This window comes from Jaculus jaculus, chromosome 3 (genome assembly GCF_020740685.1).
Source record: "Jaculus jaculus isolate mJacJac1 chromosome 3, mJacJac1.mat.Y.cur, whole genome shotgun sequence".
In the NCBI taxonomy this organism is placed as follows: domain Eukaryota; kingdom Metazoa; phylum Chordata; class Mammalia; order Rodentia; family Dipodidae; genus Jaculus; species Jaculus jaculus.
In genome coordinates this window covers 85,912,019-85,929,835 of record NC_059104.1, presented here as the reverse complement: position 1 = coordinate 85,929,835, position 17,817 = coordinate 85,912,019, and the positions used below count along the sequence as shown (strand labels likewise).

Here is a 17,817-nt window from a genome sequence, read left to right as displayed (position 1 = left end):
GAGGACCTGAGTTTGGATCCACTACACCCAGTACCCATGTGAAATGTTGGATGTGGGTTGTGTGCCCGTCATCCCAGCACTAGGGAGGCAGAGACAGGCAGATCTCCCAGGCTTGCTGGCTAGCTTATCTTGTGAGCTCTGGGTTCAGTGAGAGACCTTATCTCAAAAAGTAGATGACTGAGCTTAAGCCCGAATTAAAGCTCCTTTCACATTCCATTTTCTAATTCCCCCTCTGATATGACACTGACTAGTGAAGAACAGTGTCTAGGGTGTTGTCATCTAAGGGGGTGTATTGTGTCCACAATACCATGAGCTTAAAAGAATTTTTTCTTTTCTTTATATATCTACGTAAGGCCTAGGAGCAGTAGTATCAGGGAGCCAGCAATAGAAGAGACAAGGAAAATTAGCCATGGAGACCAACTAAACATAGACTGAAAGCAATTGCTAGTGTCTTGTCTTTGAAGTTCTCTTTCTTTGAGATTTTCTCTAACTAAAGCCAGTGTATTTTGGATTGTTCCCAACTGATTGGCATAAAAGCAGCAAGTTTTACCTAAAGCCATATCTATGCCCCCTTGTTACATAAAATGTAAGTGTAGCTGGGCGTGGTGCATGCCTTTAATCCCAGCACTCGGGAAGCAGAGGTAGGAGGATCTCCATGAGTTCAAGGACACCCTGAGACTACATACTGAATTCCAGGTCAGCCTGGGCTAGAGCAAGACCCTACCTCAAAAAACCAAAACCAAAACAAAAACAAAAACAAAAACAAACCAGTAGTAAGTCTAATTCTCTTCTATTTTGTGCCCTCCACTTTCATGGCTGTTTGAGTGGTTAAGATGACTTGGTGGGACCCTTCCAATGTCCTAGTTCGGTGTCTCTTGATCTGAACTCTGTCTCTGAGCCAATAAAAGGAGGAGGCCGGCAGTCCTAGGCAAAAGTTCCCCATCAATGGCTTTCTACCAACTCCAAAACCAGGAACATGCAGACAGATGGAGATATGGTTCTCAGGCTGAGATTAGGGGTCCTTCTCTGATTTGATCACCCCAGAGTTGGGAAGAAAGGTCTTGAAGTGTGGATCCAGGGCGAGCCCCCAAGATGTTATGGCATCCATTGTCACACAAGTAAGACCATCAACTCACAGAAAGTGAGGCAAAGTTTCATTGGGTAAAAAAAGAAAGAAAAAGAAGAAAGCTGGTGTACCATGTCTGCATCCTAGAGGTCGGGATCTCAGGATGCAGCTGCATGATGAGTTTTAACATATCTGAAGATTTATATAAATTGGAAAGTAGGTTTTGGGATAAATTGGTGATGAATTTATAGAAAATTAACCAAGCCAAAAAATAAGGGGCTTTATCCTGCTTCTGACCCTCTTAGGAGCAGGAGCTCTCTGCACTCTCTCCTTCCTACTGTTAAGTTCTGGGCTTCTCAAACCCCCCTTTGCCTCCTTATATAAGAGCTCTGCATCTCTTTTTTTCTCCTAAGTTCTGGGTTTCCCCATTTCCAGAAACCCCATTCATGACCCCTCTTGGGTATGAGCTCTGTCATCCTTCCTTCTTTTTTAAGCTCTATCTATGATCTAATAAAATTTGTAAACTCAAAAAAGGGGGAGGGCTGGCAACATGGCTTAGGTACTTGCCTGTGAAGCCTAAGGGTCCAGATTCAGTTCTCCAGGTCCCACATAAGCCAGATGCTCAAGGTAGTGCATGCATCTGGAGCTTATTTGCAGTGGCTAGAGGCCCATTCTCCCCCCCCTCTCTCTTTCCCCCTCCCCCTCTTCCTTTCTGTCTCAAATAAGAAGTTTTTTAAAGAGTAGTTAAAAAAAGAAAGACTACTTCTGTGCATCAACAATTACTCTGAAAAGGAAGAAGTAGAGATAGTATGCCATTCAGTAGTAAATAACCTTTATGCCATCATGATAGTGTCAGCCTTGAATACTCTTTATTTATCCAAAAATGTGATGTCTGGGATAGAAGTATGTGGATGTGCATATTCACTGGTGCATAGCATGTTAGAGAGCCAGTAAAAAGGAGATAAGCCTTGTCTTCCAGAAAGAGCAGGCAGAACAGTAATAGCAAGACTGAAAAGCAGAATTTAGAGCTGTAGAAGAGCATAGTCAAAGCAGGAGCTGGAGGAGTTCAGAGTGGCGCCTTTTCTGGGATGGAGAATGGAGGAACCGGCAGGAAACTGGTAAAGCAGACTTCACTCTACTTGCTACTTCACCCTCTGAACAAATGTAACTCAAGTTCAATAAAAAAATCAGGTTTTAGCCAGGTGTGGTGGCGCACACCTTTAATCCCAGCACTCAGGAGGCAGAGGTAGGAGGATCACTGTGAGTTCAAGGCCACCTTGAGACTACAGAGTTAATTCCAGGTCAGCCTGGACCACAGTGAGATCCTATCTCAAAAAACAAAAACAAACAAACAAACAAAAATCAGGTTTTAAAAACTTGATGGCAGGGCTGGAGATATGGCTTAGTGGTTAAGGCACTTGCCCGCAAAGCCAAGAGATCCCAGTTCAATTCCTCAGGACCCACGTAAACCAAATGCACAAGGTGGTACATGTGTCTGGAGTTCTTTTCCAGTGGCTGGAGGCCCTGGTGCGCCCATTCTCTCTTTCTCTTTCTCTCTGTCTGCTTCTTTCTCATTCTCTTAAATAAATAAATACAAAATAAAAATTAAAAACAAACAAACAAAAAACTTGATAGCAGCCGGGCATGGTGGCGCATGCCTTTAATCCCGTAGGCAGAAGTAAGTGGATCACCATGAGTTCGAGGTCACTCTGAGACTACATAATGAAGTTTAGGTCAGCCTGGGCTAGAGCAAGACCCTACCTTGAAAAACAACAACAACAAAAAGTTTAAGAAAAACTTGATGGCAGGGGCCATGGAGAGGTGGCTCAACAGTTTAAGGCTCTTACTTGCAAAGACAGATACACAAAATGGTGTATGCATCTGGAGTTAGCTTGCCATGGTAGGAGGCCCTGGTGTGCCTCATAATTGATTCCTTCTCTCCCTCCCTCTCCCTCTCTCTCTTCCTCCCTCCAAAGTAAATACATAAATATTTTAAAACCATGGCAGGTGTTATAAGAAGTGTCAGGGAATTCTCTTAATATATTGTGAACATTTTCAAAGGATGGGTTTTTTGAGGGGTTTAGGATTGTCCTGAGATGATTTTTCTAAAAGGATGCAAATAGCATGGTGCGATTGGGGAGTTCCTTGTTGCTTCTTAGGGTAAAGATTTGGGGCAGAGGAATTGTCAGGTGTTCGTCATGTCCAGTGAATAGCTAACTTGCTGGATGACAGGTGGCAGGGTGAGAACCTAAGTAGGTTGGCAAGTCTCATCTGGTGGCCAGACAGTGTACCTCAGGACTACTTGGGGCTCTGTGCTGTTTCTTCTTGTGTAAAACAAGATCACCAGTCACTGTTTGTGAACACATGAGCTCATACACATGCTGGGCTTAATGCCTGGGTCTTCTATTAGCTAAAATTTTAAGGGTGGCAAAACTTAATGTAGCTTTTATTTTGGAAAAAAAAAAAAACAGGAAACTTGAGAGTAGTACAATACAAAGAACTCATTTATAAAAACCTCTTTTCCTGTGGTTAACATTTTGCATGTTTGCTCTCTCTCTACTTACATATAATGATGGGATATGCATGCGAAATGGAATAAACTTGTCAATGTCAGGAAATCTGACTTGATTTCTTAACATATTTTTATTTATTTATTTGAATGAGGGAGAGGGAGAATGGGCATAACAGGGCCTCTTACTGCAAACAAACTCTTGATGCATACACCACTTACTGGCTTTACTTGAGTACTGGGGAATTCAACCTATGCTGTGTTGCAGTCAACTTTGTGTTGCTGGCAGAAAATACCTGGCCAAGAGCAGCTCCTGGGAGGAAAGGGTTTATTTTGGTTCCATGATGGCAGGGGAAACAATGGCATAAGCAGAAGGTGGACATCACCTCCTGGCCAACATCAGGTAGACAACAGCAGCAGGAGAGTGTGCCAAACACTGGTAAGGGGAAAGCTACCAGCTGGGGACCTAGCATTCAGAACACATAATTTTATGGAGGACACCTGAATCAAACCATCACAGTTATCAGGTAAGCTCCTTTAACCACTGAGCCATCTCCCCAGCCCCTCACTGGTTTTTTTTTTTTTTTTTTTTTATGCAGGGTCTCACTGTACCCCAGACTGACCTAGAACTCACTCTGTAGCCCAGGCTGTCCTGGAACTCCTACCAATTGCTAGGGCATGAGCCATCATGCCCAGCTTAAGTCTCACATTTATTCAGAACTATTGCATGTTGTAAAGTCTGTTATTAATTGTGCTTATTTCAGTGCCTTGTGTAAGTCAGACCTTCTTGTCTCCATCCAGGATTTAATCCAATCTCATTAGTCACATTAAAAATTTTTTTTTTTTTCAGGCTAGAGAGATGGCTTAGCAGTTAAGCACTTGCCTGTGAAGCTTAAGGACCCCAATTCGAAGTTCCATTCCCCAGGACCTACATTAGCCAGATGCACAAGAGGGCACACACATCTGCAGTTAGTTTGCAGTGGCTGGAGGCCCTGGCGCACCCATTCTCTCTCTCTATCTGCCTCTTTCTCTCTCTGTCGCACTCAAATAAATAAGTAAAAATAAACAGCAATAATAAAAAATTTAAAAAAATTTTTTTCATACCTATTCCTTTTTCTTTTTTCCCCCCCTTTTATTGACAGCTTCCATACTTACAATAAACCATGATAATTCCCTCCCCTTCCCCACTTTCCCCTTCACAAATCTACTCTCTGTTATATCTTCTCCCTCTTTCTGTTTGTCTGTATTTTATTTTGATGTCATCATCTTTTGCTCCTATTGTGAGGGTCTTGTGAATGTATTGCTAGGCACTGCAAGGTCATAGATATCAAGGCCAATTTCTGTCTGGTCGATTGCATTGTAAGCAGTTCTACCCTTCCTTCAGCTCTTACAGTCTTTCTGCCACCTCTTCCCCAATGGACCCTGAGGCTTGGAGGTTGATAGAGATGTTTCAGCGCTGAACATTCCTCTATCGTGTCTTCTCAGCACTATGGTGCCTTTTGGATCATCCCATTGGTCACTGCCATGTGAAAAGAGAAACTTCTCTAACCAAAAGTGAGAGTAGTATTAATATATGAACATGAACATTAAGTAAAGTGCTTACAGGGCAGTTTGATGAGTGTAATATGTGCGTTTAGTCAGACAAGAACAGACATTACACTCCTTATGCTCATGACTCCTATGCTGCCACCTTACCCGGAAGTCCCCTAGTCACATGTATTTAATCTCTTCATTTGGAGCCATTCCTCAGCCTTTCTCTTGTTTTTCCTAGCTTTAACATTCTAGATTGTGTTTGGCCACCCAGAACTTCTGGGCTCAGATGATCTTCCTGCCTCAGCCTCTCAAGTACTGAGACTGTAGGCACTCACCATGGTCCACTCATTTTGTCCAGTGACCCTGGATTTTGGTTTGATGGCATTCTTCATGATTGGATTCAGGGTCTATATTGGGAGTGATGCTTAGGAAGGTGATGGTGTTTTCCTTTGTAATTCTTAAGTAATCTGTGAAGAGATGTTTTTGAGATTGCTCATACATATCAGTATATAATAGTATATTTTAAAAATATTTATTATTTATTTATTTGAGAGAGAGAGAGAAAGAGAGAGAGAGAGAAAGAATGGGTGTATGAAGACCTCTAGCCACTGCAAACAAACTCCAGACACATGCACCATCTTGTGCACCTAGCATAACATGGGTATTGGAAAATTGAACCTGGGATCTTGGGCTTTGTAGGCAAGCACCTTAACCACTAAGCAATCTCTCCACCCCCCCACCCCCACCCCCACTGAGTATTTAAAAAAATATTTATGAGAGAGAGAAAGCAAGCATGGATGTACCAAGGCTAAGAGCCTTTTGCCCCTACATATGAACGCCAGATATATGTGCTACTTTGTACATCTGGCTTTACATGGGCACTGGGGAATTAAACCCAGGCCATTAGACTTTGCAAGCAAGCACCTTTAACCACTGAGAAATCGCCTCAGTCTCTCCCCCTGGTGTATTCTTTTTTTGTTTTTTGTTTTTGGATTTTTCGAGGTGGGATCTCACTCTAGCTCAGGCTGACCTGGAATTCACTATGTAGCCTCAGGGTGGCCTCAAACTCATGGCAATCCTTCTATCTCTGCCTTCCAAGTGCTGGGATTAAAGGCGTGTGCCACCACACCTGGCTCTAGTGTATTAAAAATATATATATATTCGAGGTAGAGTTTCACTCTAGCCCAGGTTGACCTGGAATTCACTATGTAGTTTCAGAGTGGCCTCCAACTAACAGTGATCCTCCTACCTCTGCCTCCCAAGTGCTGTGAGCAAAGGTGGGCTACCACACCTGGCTTAAAAAATATTTTATTTACTTATTTGAGAGAGAGAAAAACAGGCAGGTATGTATGTATGTGTGTGTGTGTGTGTGTGTGTGTGTGTATATATATATATATATATATATATATATATATATATATATATGTACATATATATATAGAGAGAGAGAGTGAGAGAGAAATATATATACACAGAGAGAGAGAGAGAGAGAGAGAGAGAGAGAGAGAGAGAGAGAGAGAGAATGAGAGCACCAGGCCTCTAGCCACTGCAAACGAACTTCAGACACATGCGCCACCTTGTGCATCTAGCTTAAATGGGTACTGGGGAATTGAACCTGGGTCTTTAGGCTTCACAGGCAAGTGCTTTAGCCATTAAACCATCTCTCCATGCTCCCCAGTGTATTTTTAATGGACAGTTTATTAATTATTGACTCTTGACCAAACTGCTGCTGAAGTTCAGATGCGGGTAAAATCTTGACTGGCACTTAGGTAAACAGTGGAGGTGGTTTTGAACTGCCAGTGAGAAACACACATTGATTTTGATCAAAGAGGATTTATTCTATTGGGACACAAATGTTCTTCCAGGGTTTAAAGTCTGAAAAGGCCAGATTCATTTATTCATTTGTGCAATGTTTTTATAGAGTGCTTTCTGTAGATCAGGTGCCAGGGATACACAGTAAAAGAAATTTTGAAAGAAGAAAAGAAAAGAAAACTAAATCCCTTTCTTCCTGGAAGATGTGTTCTTATGGGGAGTGAAACAGTGGTTTAGCAGAGAAAAGGCAATGTGGCTCATGGAAGTCAGGGCTGTCTGAGACCAGAATGAGGGTGAGGGTCCCTGGCTAGGGGAAATGTGCCTGGTGTTGGGAGCTGCACACAAGAGAGGGGCACCTGCTGTTTGCCAGGTGGTGATGATATAGGAATTTGGGGGTTCTTTACACACCAATGCACCAGATGAATTTGATGAATGAAATCTACAGACTAGTGGATTTTATTACAGTTTAAAGTTTTAGGAGGGAGAGCTTTAAGAGAAGGGGAGCTTAAACCCAGAATGTAGGAGATGGAAGTAAGGCAGCGTTCTTGCCAGGGAGATAGGAGGGGTGTGGAAGTCCCGTAGGAGCCAGGGCAGAGCTCAAGAGGAGGTTTGAGAAGCCTACCTTGAGACTTAGTGGAGGAGAGGAATGGGGAGTGACCTAAGTGAGGAAGATCAGGTTTACAGGTCTCTGTGACATGACAAAGACCAGATTTCACAGGTTTCTGTAAAATGGGCCAATAGGTACTAATTAGTAGGGTCTCTGTCATCTAGGAAGGGTGTAAGCTTCATCTAGAAAGCTTTCCTGGAGGGTAACTTTCCAGGGAAGAAAGAGATAAGAAAAACCTTCAGGTTCTCTCTGCAGGCTTAATGACAGTGGCGGCAGCAGAGGCAGCAAGGAGAGGGTGACTGAAGTGCTGGGGCCTTGTAGCCATGAAAGGGCCCCTCCCTTGACACCACAAGCAGGTGATCTGTACTAGTCTGAGAGTGCGGACAGTGGGGAGGTGCCACCTCAAAAAGTGAGCTGCTCAGAAATGGGGCTGTGGATTCTCTCCTTGCTGCGGCAGGTGGAGGGCAGGTGAAGGCTGGCTTGATGAGATTCCTGTTTCCTGGCACCCTGGGTGGCTGAGGCTGTCCCTTGACAAGTCTGGGCAGACAAGAGCTTGCTCTCAGGCCCCGGGAACAGCCAGGAGCTCCAGGCTGTGAGCCCAGGGCTATGGGCTCCTACCAGCAGAGCCAGGCTGTTTTCCAGCAACAATTAGCCTTTGTTCCAGGATCCACCCCCCCCACAACACACACACTTTCAGGGAGCTCCTCTGCCAAGGCTCGTCTCTGTCTAACCTGGCAACCAAAGGAACAACACAGACGGTGAGGGTAGACACCAGTGTGGGCACAGTGATTTTCTCTGTGAAAGAAGCTTTTTAAATACCTTCCACCCCCTAACTTGTTTAGTTCCCACAGCAGCCCTGTCAGGCAGGTGTTCTTGTCACCTTCAGGTTACATAGGTGAGAATAGGGCAAAGGGGAGGGATGGCCAGGTGCTCTCCAGCACACAGCTATTGAGTGGGGCCAGAATTTGCGCTAAGGCCACTTGCCTCCAAGACCTCTGTCCTGGTTGGTGCTGCACCATAGACACAGTGATGTTTTCTCTGAGGCCACTCAGGTTCCAGTGCACTGTCTGTTTCAGGCAGTCTGTTGTCTCTTGAAATCTCTGTTTGGCCACTAATAACAGTGGGTTATTATAAATCCATGAAAAGTGAAAAGTCAGGTTTTGCTGCTGCCCATAGGGAAATGAGGACATTGTACCTCATTTTCGGGGTTGGGTCCAAGGATTCCCAGGTGCTGGGCTACATGTTACATTTATTTTATGTCTATGGTGACCTAGATGATGTTTTATTAAAGGCTAACAATGAACGTGAAGCAGCTTTTGTGAACATTAAAAAAAAACTTTTTGAAGTAACAACTTCCACTAATATAAATATAACATGATCATAATCCCCTCCCACCACCCTTCCTCTTCCCCCTCCCAATCTCCCCTCCAGCGAATTCCTTCTTTTTTCCAACTAGTTTCTCTCCTCTTTTGATGTTATCATTTTTTCTCACCTATTGGGGTCTTGTATAGATAGCAGTCAGCCATTGGGTAGTCACATGAATATCTAGGCCATTTTGTGTGGAAGACAGCATTGTAAGCACTCCTCCCCCTCTTTTGGCTCTTACATTCTTTTTGCCACCTCTTATGCAATGGTCCCCCATTTAGTGCTGAATTCTCCTCTGTCACTTCTCAGCACTTTGGTGAGTTTTTTGTTTTATCATCTTTTTTTTTTTCTTTTCTTTTCTTTTTTTTTTTTTTTTTTTTTTTTTTGAGGTAGGCCCTTACTCTAGCCTAGGCTGACTTGGAATTCACTATGGAGTCTCAAACTGGCTTTGAACACACAGTAATTCTCCTACCTCTGCCTCCCAATTGCTGGGATTAAAGGCATGCGCCACCACACCTGATGACCACCTACTTTTAAATTTTATTTTCATTTATTTATTAGAGAGAGAGAATGGGTGCTTCAGGGCGTCTAGCCACTGCAAATGAACTCCAGACACATGTGCCACCATGTGTGTCTGGCTTACTTGGTTACTAGAGAGTTCAACCTGGGTCCTTAGGCTTTGCAGGCAAGTATCTTAACCACTAAGCCATCTCTCTAGCCTGACCATCTTTTATGAAGAATCTGAGCCTTTAGGGTCACTCAGCAATAAGGGAGAACTGTCTGGCTGCTCTGATCCAAAGCCTGGGTCTCCTCAGCATGCTGCCCTGCCTCCAGAGCTGATGGTCCCAGGGTATTTGTTGCTCACCACAAGTTGTGTGCTTGGTGTCACCTGTGTATGTCCCACTGGGCTTTAGAAGAATTGGACCACTAGGAAGGCTGCTTTTTTTTTTAATTAAAAATTTTTATTAACATTTTCCATGATTATAAAATATATTCCATGGTAATTCCCTCCCTCCCCACCCCCACACTTTCCCATTTGAAATTCCATTCTCCATCATATTACCTCCCCATTACAATCATTGTAATTACATATATACAATATCAACCTATTAAGAAGGCTGCTGTTTTGAAAGGGCACTGGCTTTAGGGAAAGGTGGCTTGTTTCCGGTTTTGCCTCTGCCTTGTTTCCAGCATAACAATGGATGGATTTTTAAAAATATATTTTGTTTATTTATTGGAGAGAGAGAAAGAATGGGCATGCCAGGGCCTCCAGCAGCTGCAAACTCCAGACACATGCGTCCCCTTGTGCATCTGGCTTATATGGGTCCTGGGGAATCGAACTTGGGTCCTTTGGCTTTGCAGGCAAGTGCCTTAACCACTAAGCCATCTCTCCAGCCCCAGTGGATGGATTTTAATCCCCTGCCAATTCTCCCTCACCTGCCAGAGTAGAATCAAACTACATGCATCCTCAGACCGAGTCTTAAAGTACAGGCTGTGGTTCTCATCTGTATCTTGGGGTGTAGAAGAAGCAGAATTCCCTGGAAAAGCATGTCTGAATCTCAGGGAGGAAGTCGGAGCATGTCGGTCTGGAGCAAAACATCCTAACTGATTTTGTAATAACAGACCACCCTCCTCTCTGCCTGGAGGTCTTTGTTGAGGTACTATGAATAAATGCCAGAGTAGTGATGGCGGCTCTATGCCAGATGTTACTGAAAATAGCAGGAAGGGGCTGGAGAGATGGCTCAGCAGTTAAAGGCCCTTGTTTGCAAAACCTTTCAGCCCAGGTTGATTCCCCAGTACCCATGCATAGCCAGATGGCCAGATGAACAAAGCAGTGCATGTTCCTGGAGTCGGCTTGTAGTAGCAGGAGAACCTACTGTGCCCATGCACACACACACACACACAATATCTCTCTCTCTCAAATAAATAAAAGGAAAAAAAAAAAAAGAACGAAATAGCTGCACATGGTAGCACACACCTTTAATCCCAGCACTCAGAAGGAAGAGGTAGGAGGATCACTGTGAGTTTGAGGTCACCTGAGAGTACATACTGAATTCCAGGTCAGCCTTGGCTAGAGGGAGCCCCTACCTTGGGGAGGGGGGGACAAGAAGAAGAAAGAAAAGAAGGAAGGAAGCAAGAAACAGAAAATAAATGATGGAAGGATTTCACCACAGCTAAGTGCAGCTGGACCAGCACCTTCGCCTAGAATCTCTTCAGGAAAACTGTGTGGTTTCCTAGTGATGAAATCTACTGTTCTTTGCCATAATCCTTGCAGGAAGTAGAGACATAATCATTGCAAGATCAAGACCAGCCAGAACTACATAGTGAGGTTCTGTATCAGACCAACAACCACTTTTCTTGGCCAGATATGGTGGTGCATACCTGTAATCCCGGAACTTTGGAGTCAGAGATAGAATTGCCGTAAGTTTGAGCCTGGTCTGTGCCACATAGTAAGATCCTGTCTCAAAACAACAACAAACCAAAAGGCAAGGGACAGTTTTGCCCCCCTCCCAGGAGACATTTTGGCTAATACAAGGATGGGGTGTCTCTGTGGCCACACAGCGGCTGGGACTGTGCTGCCCTGTATAGGGCAGCCCCACAACACAGGTGTCTAGGCCAAAGTATTGATGGTGCTCACTGAGAAACCTGGATTATACACCCAGCACTTCTGCAGTGTTTACTTGTGTCCAACATTGTTCCAAGTGCTTCACAAGTAATTAACTCGCTTAATCTTCCAGTGTTATGACACAGGAATTGTTCGGTCCTCATCTGGCAAATGAGGCAGTTGGGACACATAGAGATTTAATAACTGTCCCAAATTCCCAGCCGGGACCACAGTCCCACTTGGGTTGAGTGAGGAGCAGGCAGAGGCGGGCCTTGAGCTCAGACAGTCTGGCTCCAGAGCCCACACTGAGCCATGCTATGCTGCCTCGCTCTAATTAGAGGGCTACTGGGCTTTAAGCCACATTTTCAGCTTTGGGTCCAGAAAGCCACATACCTAGACATTTGCGTGTAAGAAGTTAGAAACCTTTGGTTCCTGTGCCTGGAACATGGAGAGGGCTGTGGTTCATTTCATGTGGGGTCCAGGGAGCCCTCAGTGAAAACCTTGTCCTGGTTGGCGTGTGGCTCAGCTCATGAATTTAATGGGTTTTACTTTGCCCTGTCATTGCAGACATAAAGGCCACTGTGGTCTACCCTGCCACAGAAAGACACCTGCAGAAGTACCTGCGCCAGGACCTCCACCTGCTCCGGGAGACAGGAGAGGACCACAAGAACATCACCTTACCCCACCTGGAATCCCAGAGCCTCAGCATCCAGGTGACTAGCTGCTGAGTTTCCACCACAGAGTTGACCATCCTGTAGCTGGTTTCTCTTCCTGCAAGCATCAGTTGGGCGCTTTCCTAAGGGCCAAGCAGTGTGTGTACACAAAGGATACAGCAGAGTATGATGGACTATGTCCCTGCCCTGTAGAGCTCATGTCCTGTGCAGAGGCAGCCCACAGGTATCTGAGGGCCTAGACAATGTGCGTGATTATGAGTGAAAGAAAGAAGTGATTCAGTGGGGTAGGGCCTCTTGGGATGGCCAGTTGCTGTGTATATAGGATAGTCAGAGTAGGTGCCATGATCCCCTGTGAGGTTCTGGACATGCCACTGAGGAGCAGTCCAGCCCATTGAGAGAATTTGCTTCTGCTTTTCAGTAACCCTGTATAATCCCAGGGTGACTGTACCCTTACTAAAGATTCAGGAATGAGTAAAAGTCTGCTGTTGGGTTATGCTGCCCTGGTCCAGCCTCTTATCCCTGGTCTTGCTTACAGCAAGCCAGCCTACAGGAGACAAATCTTAGAGAAAAACCTTCCTTGTCATCTGCTCCTCCTTTGCATTCATTCCACAGCAGACTGCACCTTGTTGTCCTTGCTGTGTGCTTGTATGGGCCTCTATGTGCAGGGTGAAAGAGTGTTCTGGCTGGGCCAGATACAAGGCTGCTTAGCTCAGAGATCCTGGCAATTACTAGGGTATAGGCCTGGTGCCAACCAGAGCCTCTGCCTACAATCGGCCCCATGTGGATACTCACAGTTAAATATGATTAATGCATATCGATGAGTCATTTTTTTGCCCACTCACTGGCTCTCATTGGCTCCTTCCCACTATTGCTCACTTTTGTTCTCTTTGAGCCTCTCTCAGTATTCTTCCCATACTCACAGCATGTGGTAGGGCGCATTCTAATGTGGGAAGCTCACAATCATTCCTCACTGACTTAGAAGAAGGGTGGGCAGTGGTTGTGAAGGTGTGGTGCTGTCAGTTGTACTTGGGAGAAGTAAGGAGAGGGAGACTGGCAGTGGTGGAAAGCTGCCCCCTAGGAAGGGCTGTGTGTGGTCACTTTCTTCCCAGTATAGGACTCAGCTCAGGCATTAACCATGTCCTCCTTGGGCAGCATTTGTACATGGTTCCTCTGGCTCAAGCTCTCTTGATTTCTCTCTCTTTCTTCCCTTTTTCCACCACTTGTTATATGTTCTGAGTAGAAAGAAAGTGTGTCTGCATGCTAAGATAGCTTTGGATATCATCCTGCAGGGACCCCAGAATATGTGTTCTGTGGGGCTGGTTGTTTGTATCTTGGAGTGGAGAGAGGAAACTCTCATTAGCTGACGCGAGTCATGTGAGTTACCTGATGGTGCACCATTACACAGTTCTACTTGGAAAATAATACAGCAGAACTCCTCTACTCTTCCAAATCCGGACTGACACAAGCATGCATTTCTTCTTGGCTGTTTGTAGCAAGTGCACAAGTGCATGGCATAGCTGGCAGCGGCTGTGTTCTTCAACAGCTGCTGTGTAGCAGACCTGTGTGCAGCTCTGAAGAGACTTAGCCTTTGATACTGCTCCATAGTCTAGTAGTAGATAGACATACGGGTGCAGTGGTGATAATGACATAAACTCACTGGAGGGCTGCATGAACACTGTGGTGATGCAGAGTAAGGGAGATGAGTGAGAGATGAATAGAAGGTAACCAGGCAGACAAGGCAAAGGAAGAACATGCTGGTCCAGAGGCTCAGAGAGCTGGAATCAGCTGATGCATTTGGAGAATTTCAAAGTGTTTGGTTTGACTGGATACAGGGGTATCATGGGTGATAGCCTTGAGTGCCCAGGGGGAGGGAAAGTCTATAGACTCTGTCCAGGAGACTAGGAGTTACCAGGCTCTAGGGGAGACTTAAAAATTCCATGTGAGGTTGGAGAAATGGCTTAGTGGTTAAAGCACTTGACTGAGAAGCCTAAGGACCTAGGTTTGACTCCCTAGAACCCACATAGATCAGATGCACAAGGTGGCACATGGATCTGGAGTTTGCAGTGACTGGAGGCCCTGGTATGTCCATTCTTCCTCTCTCTCTCTCTCATAAATAAAATAATGTAAAATGAAATAAAATAAAGTGGTATGGGCAGGAGAGGATTTATCCAGCTGTGGTGGGGCACACCTTTAATCCTGACACTTGGCAGGCAGAAGCAGAAGGATTGCCATGAGTTAGAGGCCACTCTGAGACTACATAGTGAATTCCCAGGTCAGCCTGGCCTAGAGACCCTATCTCAAAACAAACAACAACATTTCATGTTCTGTATGTCTTGTCTGACTCTTCAAGGACTGGAGTCAGGACATGGGTATTTAAACAATCTGTTCTTTTTTTTTTAATTTTTATTAACATTTTCCATGATTATAAAATATATCCCATGGTAATTCCGTCCCTCCCCACCCCCACACTTTCCCATTTGAAATTCCATTCTCCATCATATTACCTCCCCATTACAATCATTGTAATTACATATATACAGTATCAACCTATTAAGTATCCTCCTCCCTTCCTTTCTCCACCCTTTATGTCTCCTTTTCAACTTACTGGCCTCTGCTACTAAGTATTTTCATTCTCACGCAGAAGCCCAGTCATCTGTAGCTAGGATCCACATATGAGAGAGAACATGTGGCGCTTGGCTTTCTGGGCCTGGGTTACCTGACTTAGTATAATACTTTCCAGGTCCATCCATTTTTCTGCAAATTTCATAACTTCATTTTTCTTTACCGCTGAGTAGAACTCCATTGTATTGTATAAATGTGCCACATCTTGATTATCCACTCATCTGTTGAGGGACATCTAGGCTGGTTCCATTTCCCAGATATTATAAATTGAGCAGCAATAAACATGGTTGAGCATGTACTTCTAAGGAAATGAGATGAGTCCTTCGGATATATGCCTAGGAGTGCTATAGCTGGGTCATATGGTAGATCAATCTTTAGCTGTTTTAGGAACCTCCACACTGTTTTCCACAATGGCTGGACCAGATTGCATTCCCACCAGCAGTGCAGAAGGGTTCCTTTTTTTTCCACATCCCCGCCAACATTTATGATCATTTGTTTTCATGATGGTGGCCAATCTGACAGGAGTGAGATGGAATCTCAATGTAGTTTTAATCTGCATTTCCCTGATGACTAGTGACGTAGAACATTTTTTGAGATGCTTATATGCCATTCGTATTTCTTCCTTTGAGAACTCTCTATTTAGTTCCATAGCCCATTTTTTGATTAGCTTGTTTGATTCCTTATTATTTAACTTTTTGAGTTGTTTGTATATCCTAGATATTAATCCTCTGTCAGATATATAGCTGGCGAAGATTTTTTCCCATTCTGTAGGTTGCCTCTTTGCTTTTTTCACTGTGTCCTTTGCGGTGCAAAATCTTTGTAATTTCATTAGGTCCCAGTGGTTAATCTGTGGGTTTATTGCCTGAGCAATTGGGGTTGTATTCAGAAAATCTTTGCCAAGACCAATATGTTGAAGGGTTTCCCCTACTTTTTCCTTTAGCAGTTTCAAAGTTTCTGGTCTGATGTTAAGGTCTTTAATCCATTTGGACTTAATTCTTGTGCAAAGCGAGAGAGAAGAATCTATTTTCATCCTTCTGCAGATATATATCCAGTTTTCAAAACATCATTTGCTGAAGAGGCTATCTCTTCTCCAATGAGTATTTTTGGCATTTTTATCGAATATCAGGTGGCTATAGCTATTTGGGCTTACATCTGGGTCCTCTATTCTGTTCTACATGTCTGTTTTTGTGCCAGTACCATGCTGTTTTTGTTACTATGGCTCTGTAGTATAGGTTAAAATCAGGTATGGTGATACCACCAGCCTCTTTTTCGTTGCTCAGTATTATTTTAGATATTCGAGGTTTTTTGTGATTCCAAAGGAATTTTTGGATTGTTTTTTCTATTTCCATGAAGAAAGCCTTTGGAATTTGGATAGGGATTGCATTAAATGTGTAGATTGCTTTAGGTAAGATTGCCATTTTCACGATATTGATTCTTCCAATCCAGGAACAAGGGATGTTTCTCCACTTTCTAGTGTCTTCTGCAATTTCTCGCTTGAGTGTTTTAAAGTTCTCATTGTATAGATTCTTTACTTCCTTGGTTAGGTTTATTCCAAGGTATTTTATTTTTTTTGATGCAATTGTGAATGGGAGTGATTCTCTGATTTCATCCTCTGTGTGTTTGTTGTTAGCATATATGAAGGCTACTGATTTCTGTGTATTTATTTTGTATCCTGCTGCATGGCTGTAGGTTTTGATCAGCTCTAAGAGCTTGCTAGTAGAGTCTTTAGGGTCCTTTATGTATAGAATCATGTCATCTGCAAATAATGATAACTTGATTTCTTCCTTTCCAATTTGTGTCCCTTTTATGTGTGTCTCTTGCCTTATTGCTATGGCTAAGACTTCCAAAACTATATTAAATAAAAGTGGGGACAGTGGACACCCTTGTTTTGTTCCTGATTTTAGTGGAAAAGCTTCCAGTTTTTCCCCATTTAGTAATATGTTGGCTGTAGGCTTGTTATAAATACCCTTTATTATATTGAGATATGTTCCTTCTATTCCCAGTCTCTGTAGGACTTTTATCATGAAGGGATGTTGGATTTTGTCAAATGCTTTCTCTGCGTCTAATGAGATGATCATGTGATTTTTGTCCTTCAACCCGTTTATGTAATGTATTACATTTATAGATTTGCGTATGTTGAACCATCATCCCTGCATCTCTGGGATAAAGCCTACTTGGTCAGGGTGAATGATCTTTTTGATATACTCTTGTATTCTGTTTGCCAATATTTTGTTGAGAATTTTTGCATCTATGTTCATGAGGGAGATGGGTCTGTAATTTTCTTTTTTTGTTCTATCTTTGCCTGGTTTTGGTATCAGAGTGATGCTGGCCTCATAGAAGGAGTTTGGTAGAATTCCTTCTTTTTCTATTTCCTGGAAAAGCTTAAGAAGCAATGGTGTTAGCTCTTCCTTAAAAGTCTGGTAAAATTCAGCAGTGAATCCATCCGGGCCTGGGCTTTTTTTAGTTGGGAGATTATTGATAACTGTTCGGATCTCCATGTTTGTTATAGGTCTATTTAAGTGATTAATCTCATTTTGATTTAATTTAGGTAGGTCGTATAGATGAAGGAAATCATCCATTTCTTTCAGATTTTCATACTTTGTGGAGTATATGCTTTTATAGTATGTCCGTATGATTTTTTGAATTTCTCTGGAATCTGTTGTGATGTTACCTATTTCATCTCTGATTTTATTAATTTGTGTCTCTTCTCTCTTTATTTTGGTCAGATTTGCTAAGGGTTTAGCAATCTTGTTTATCCTTTCAAAGAACCAACTCTTTGTTTCATTAATTCTTTGGATTGTTCTTTTTGTTTGTATTTCATTAATTTCTGCCCTAATCTTTATTATTTCTTCCCGTCTACTGATTTTTGGTTTGCCTTGTTCTTCTTTTTCCAAGGCTTTAAGGCGAAGCATTAGGTCGTTTACTTGCGACCTTTCTAATTTCTTAATATAGGCACTTAAGACTATAAATTTACCTCTTAGAACTGCCTTCATTGTGTCCCAGAGATTTTGGTATGTTGTGTTC

The 17,817-nt window shown here is 43.4% G+C and overlaps 1 protein-coding gene across 1 annotated transcript in view; it reads left to right on the top strand.

The window, feature by feature from the left end:
- Positions 1-17,817, top strand: part of Dcps (decapping enzyme, scavenger) — a 79,567-nt gene that overhangs the window by 42,772 nt on the left and 18,978 nt on the right. Inside the window, exon 3 of the mRNA XM_004665470.2 lies at positions 12,065-12,210. Coding sequence (XP_004665527.1) covers positions 12,065-12,210 — 146 coding nt within the window. The remainder of the gene's footprint in view (positions 1-12,064; positions 12,211-17,817) is intronic.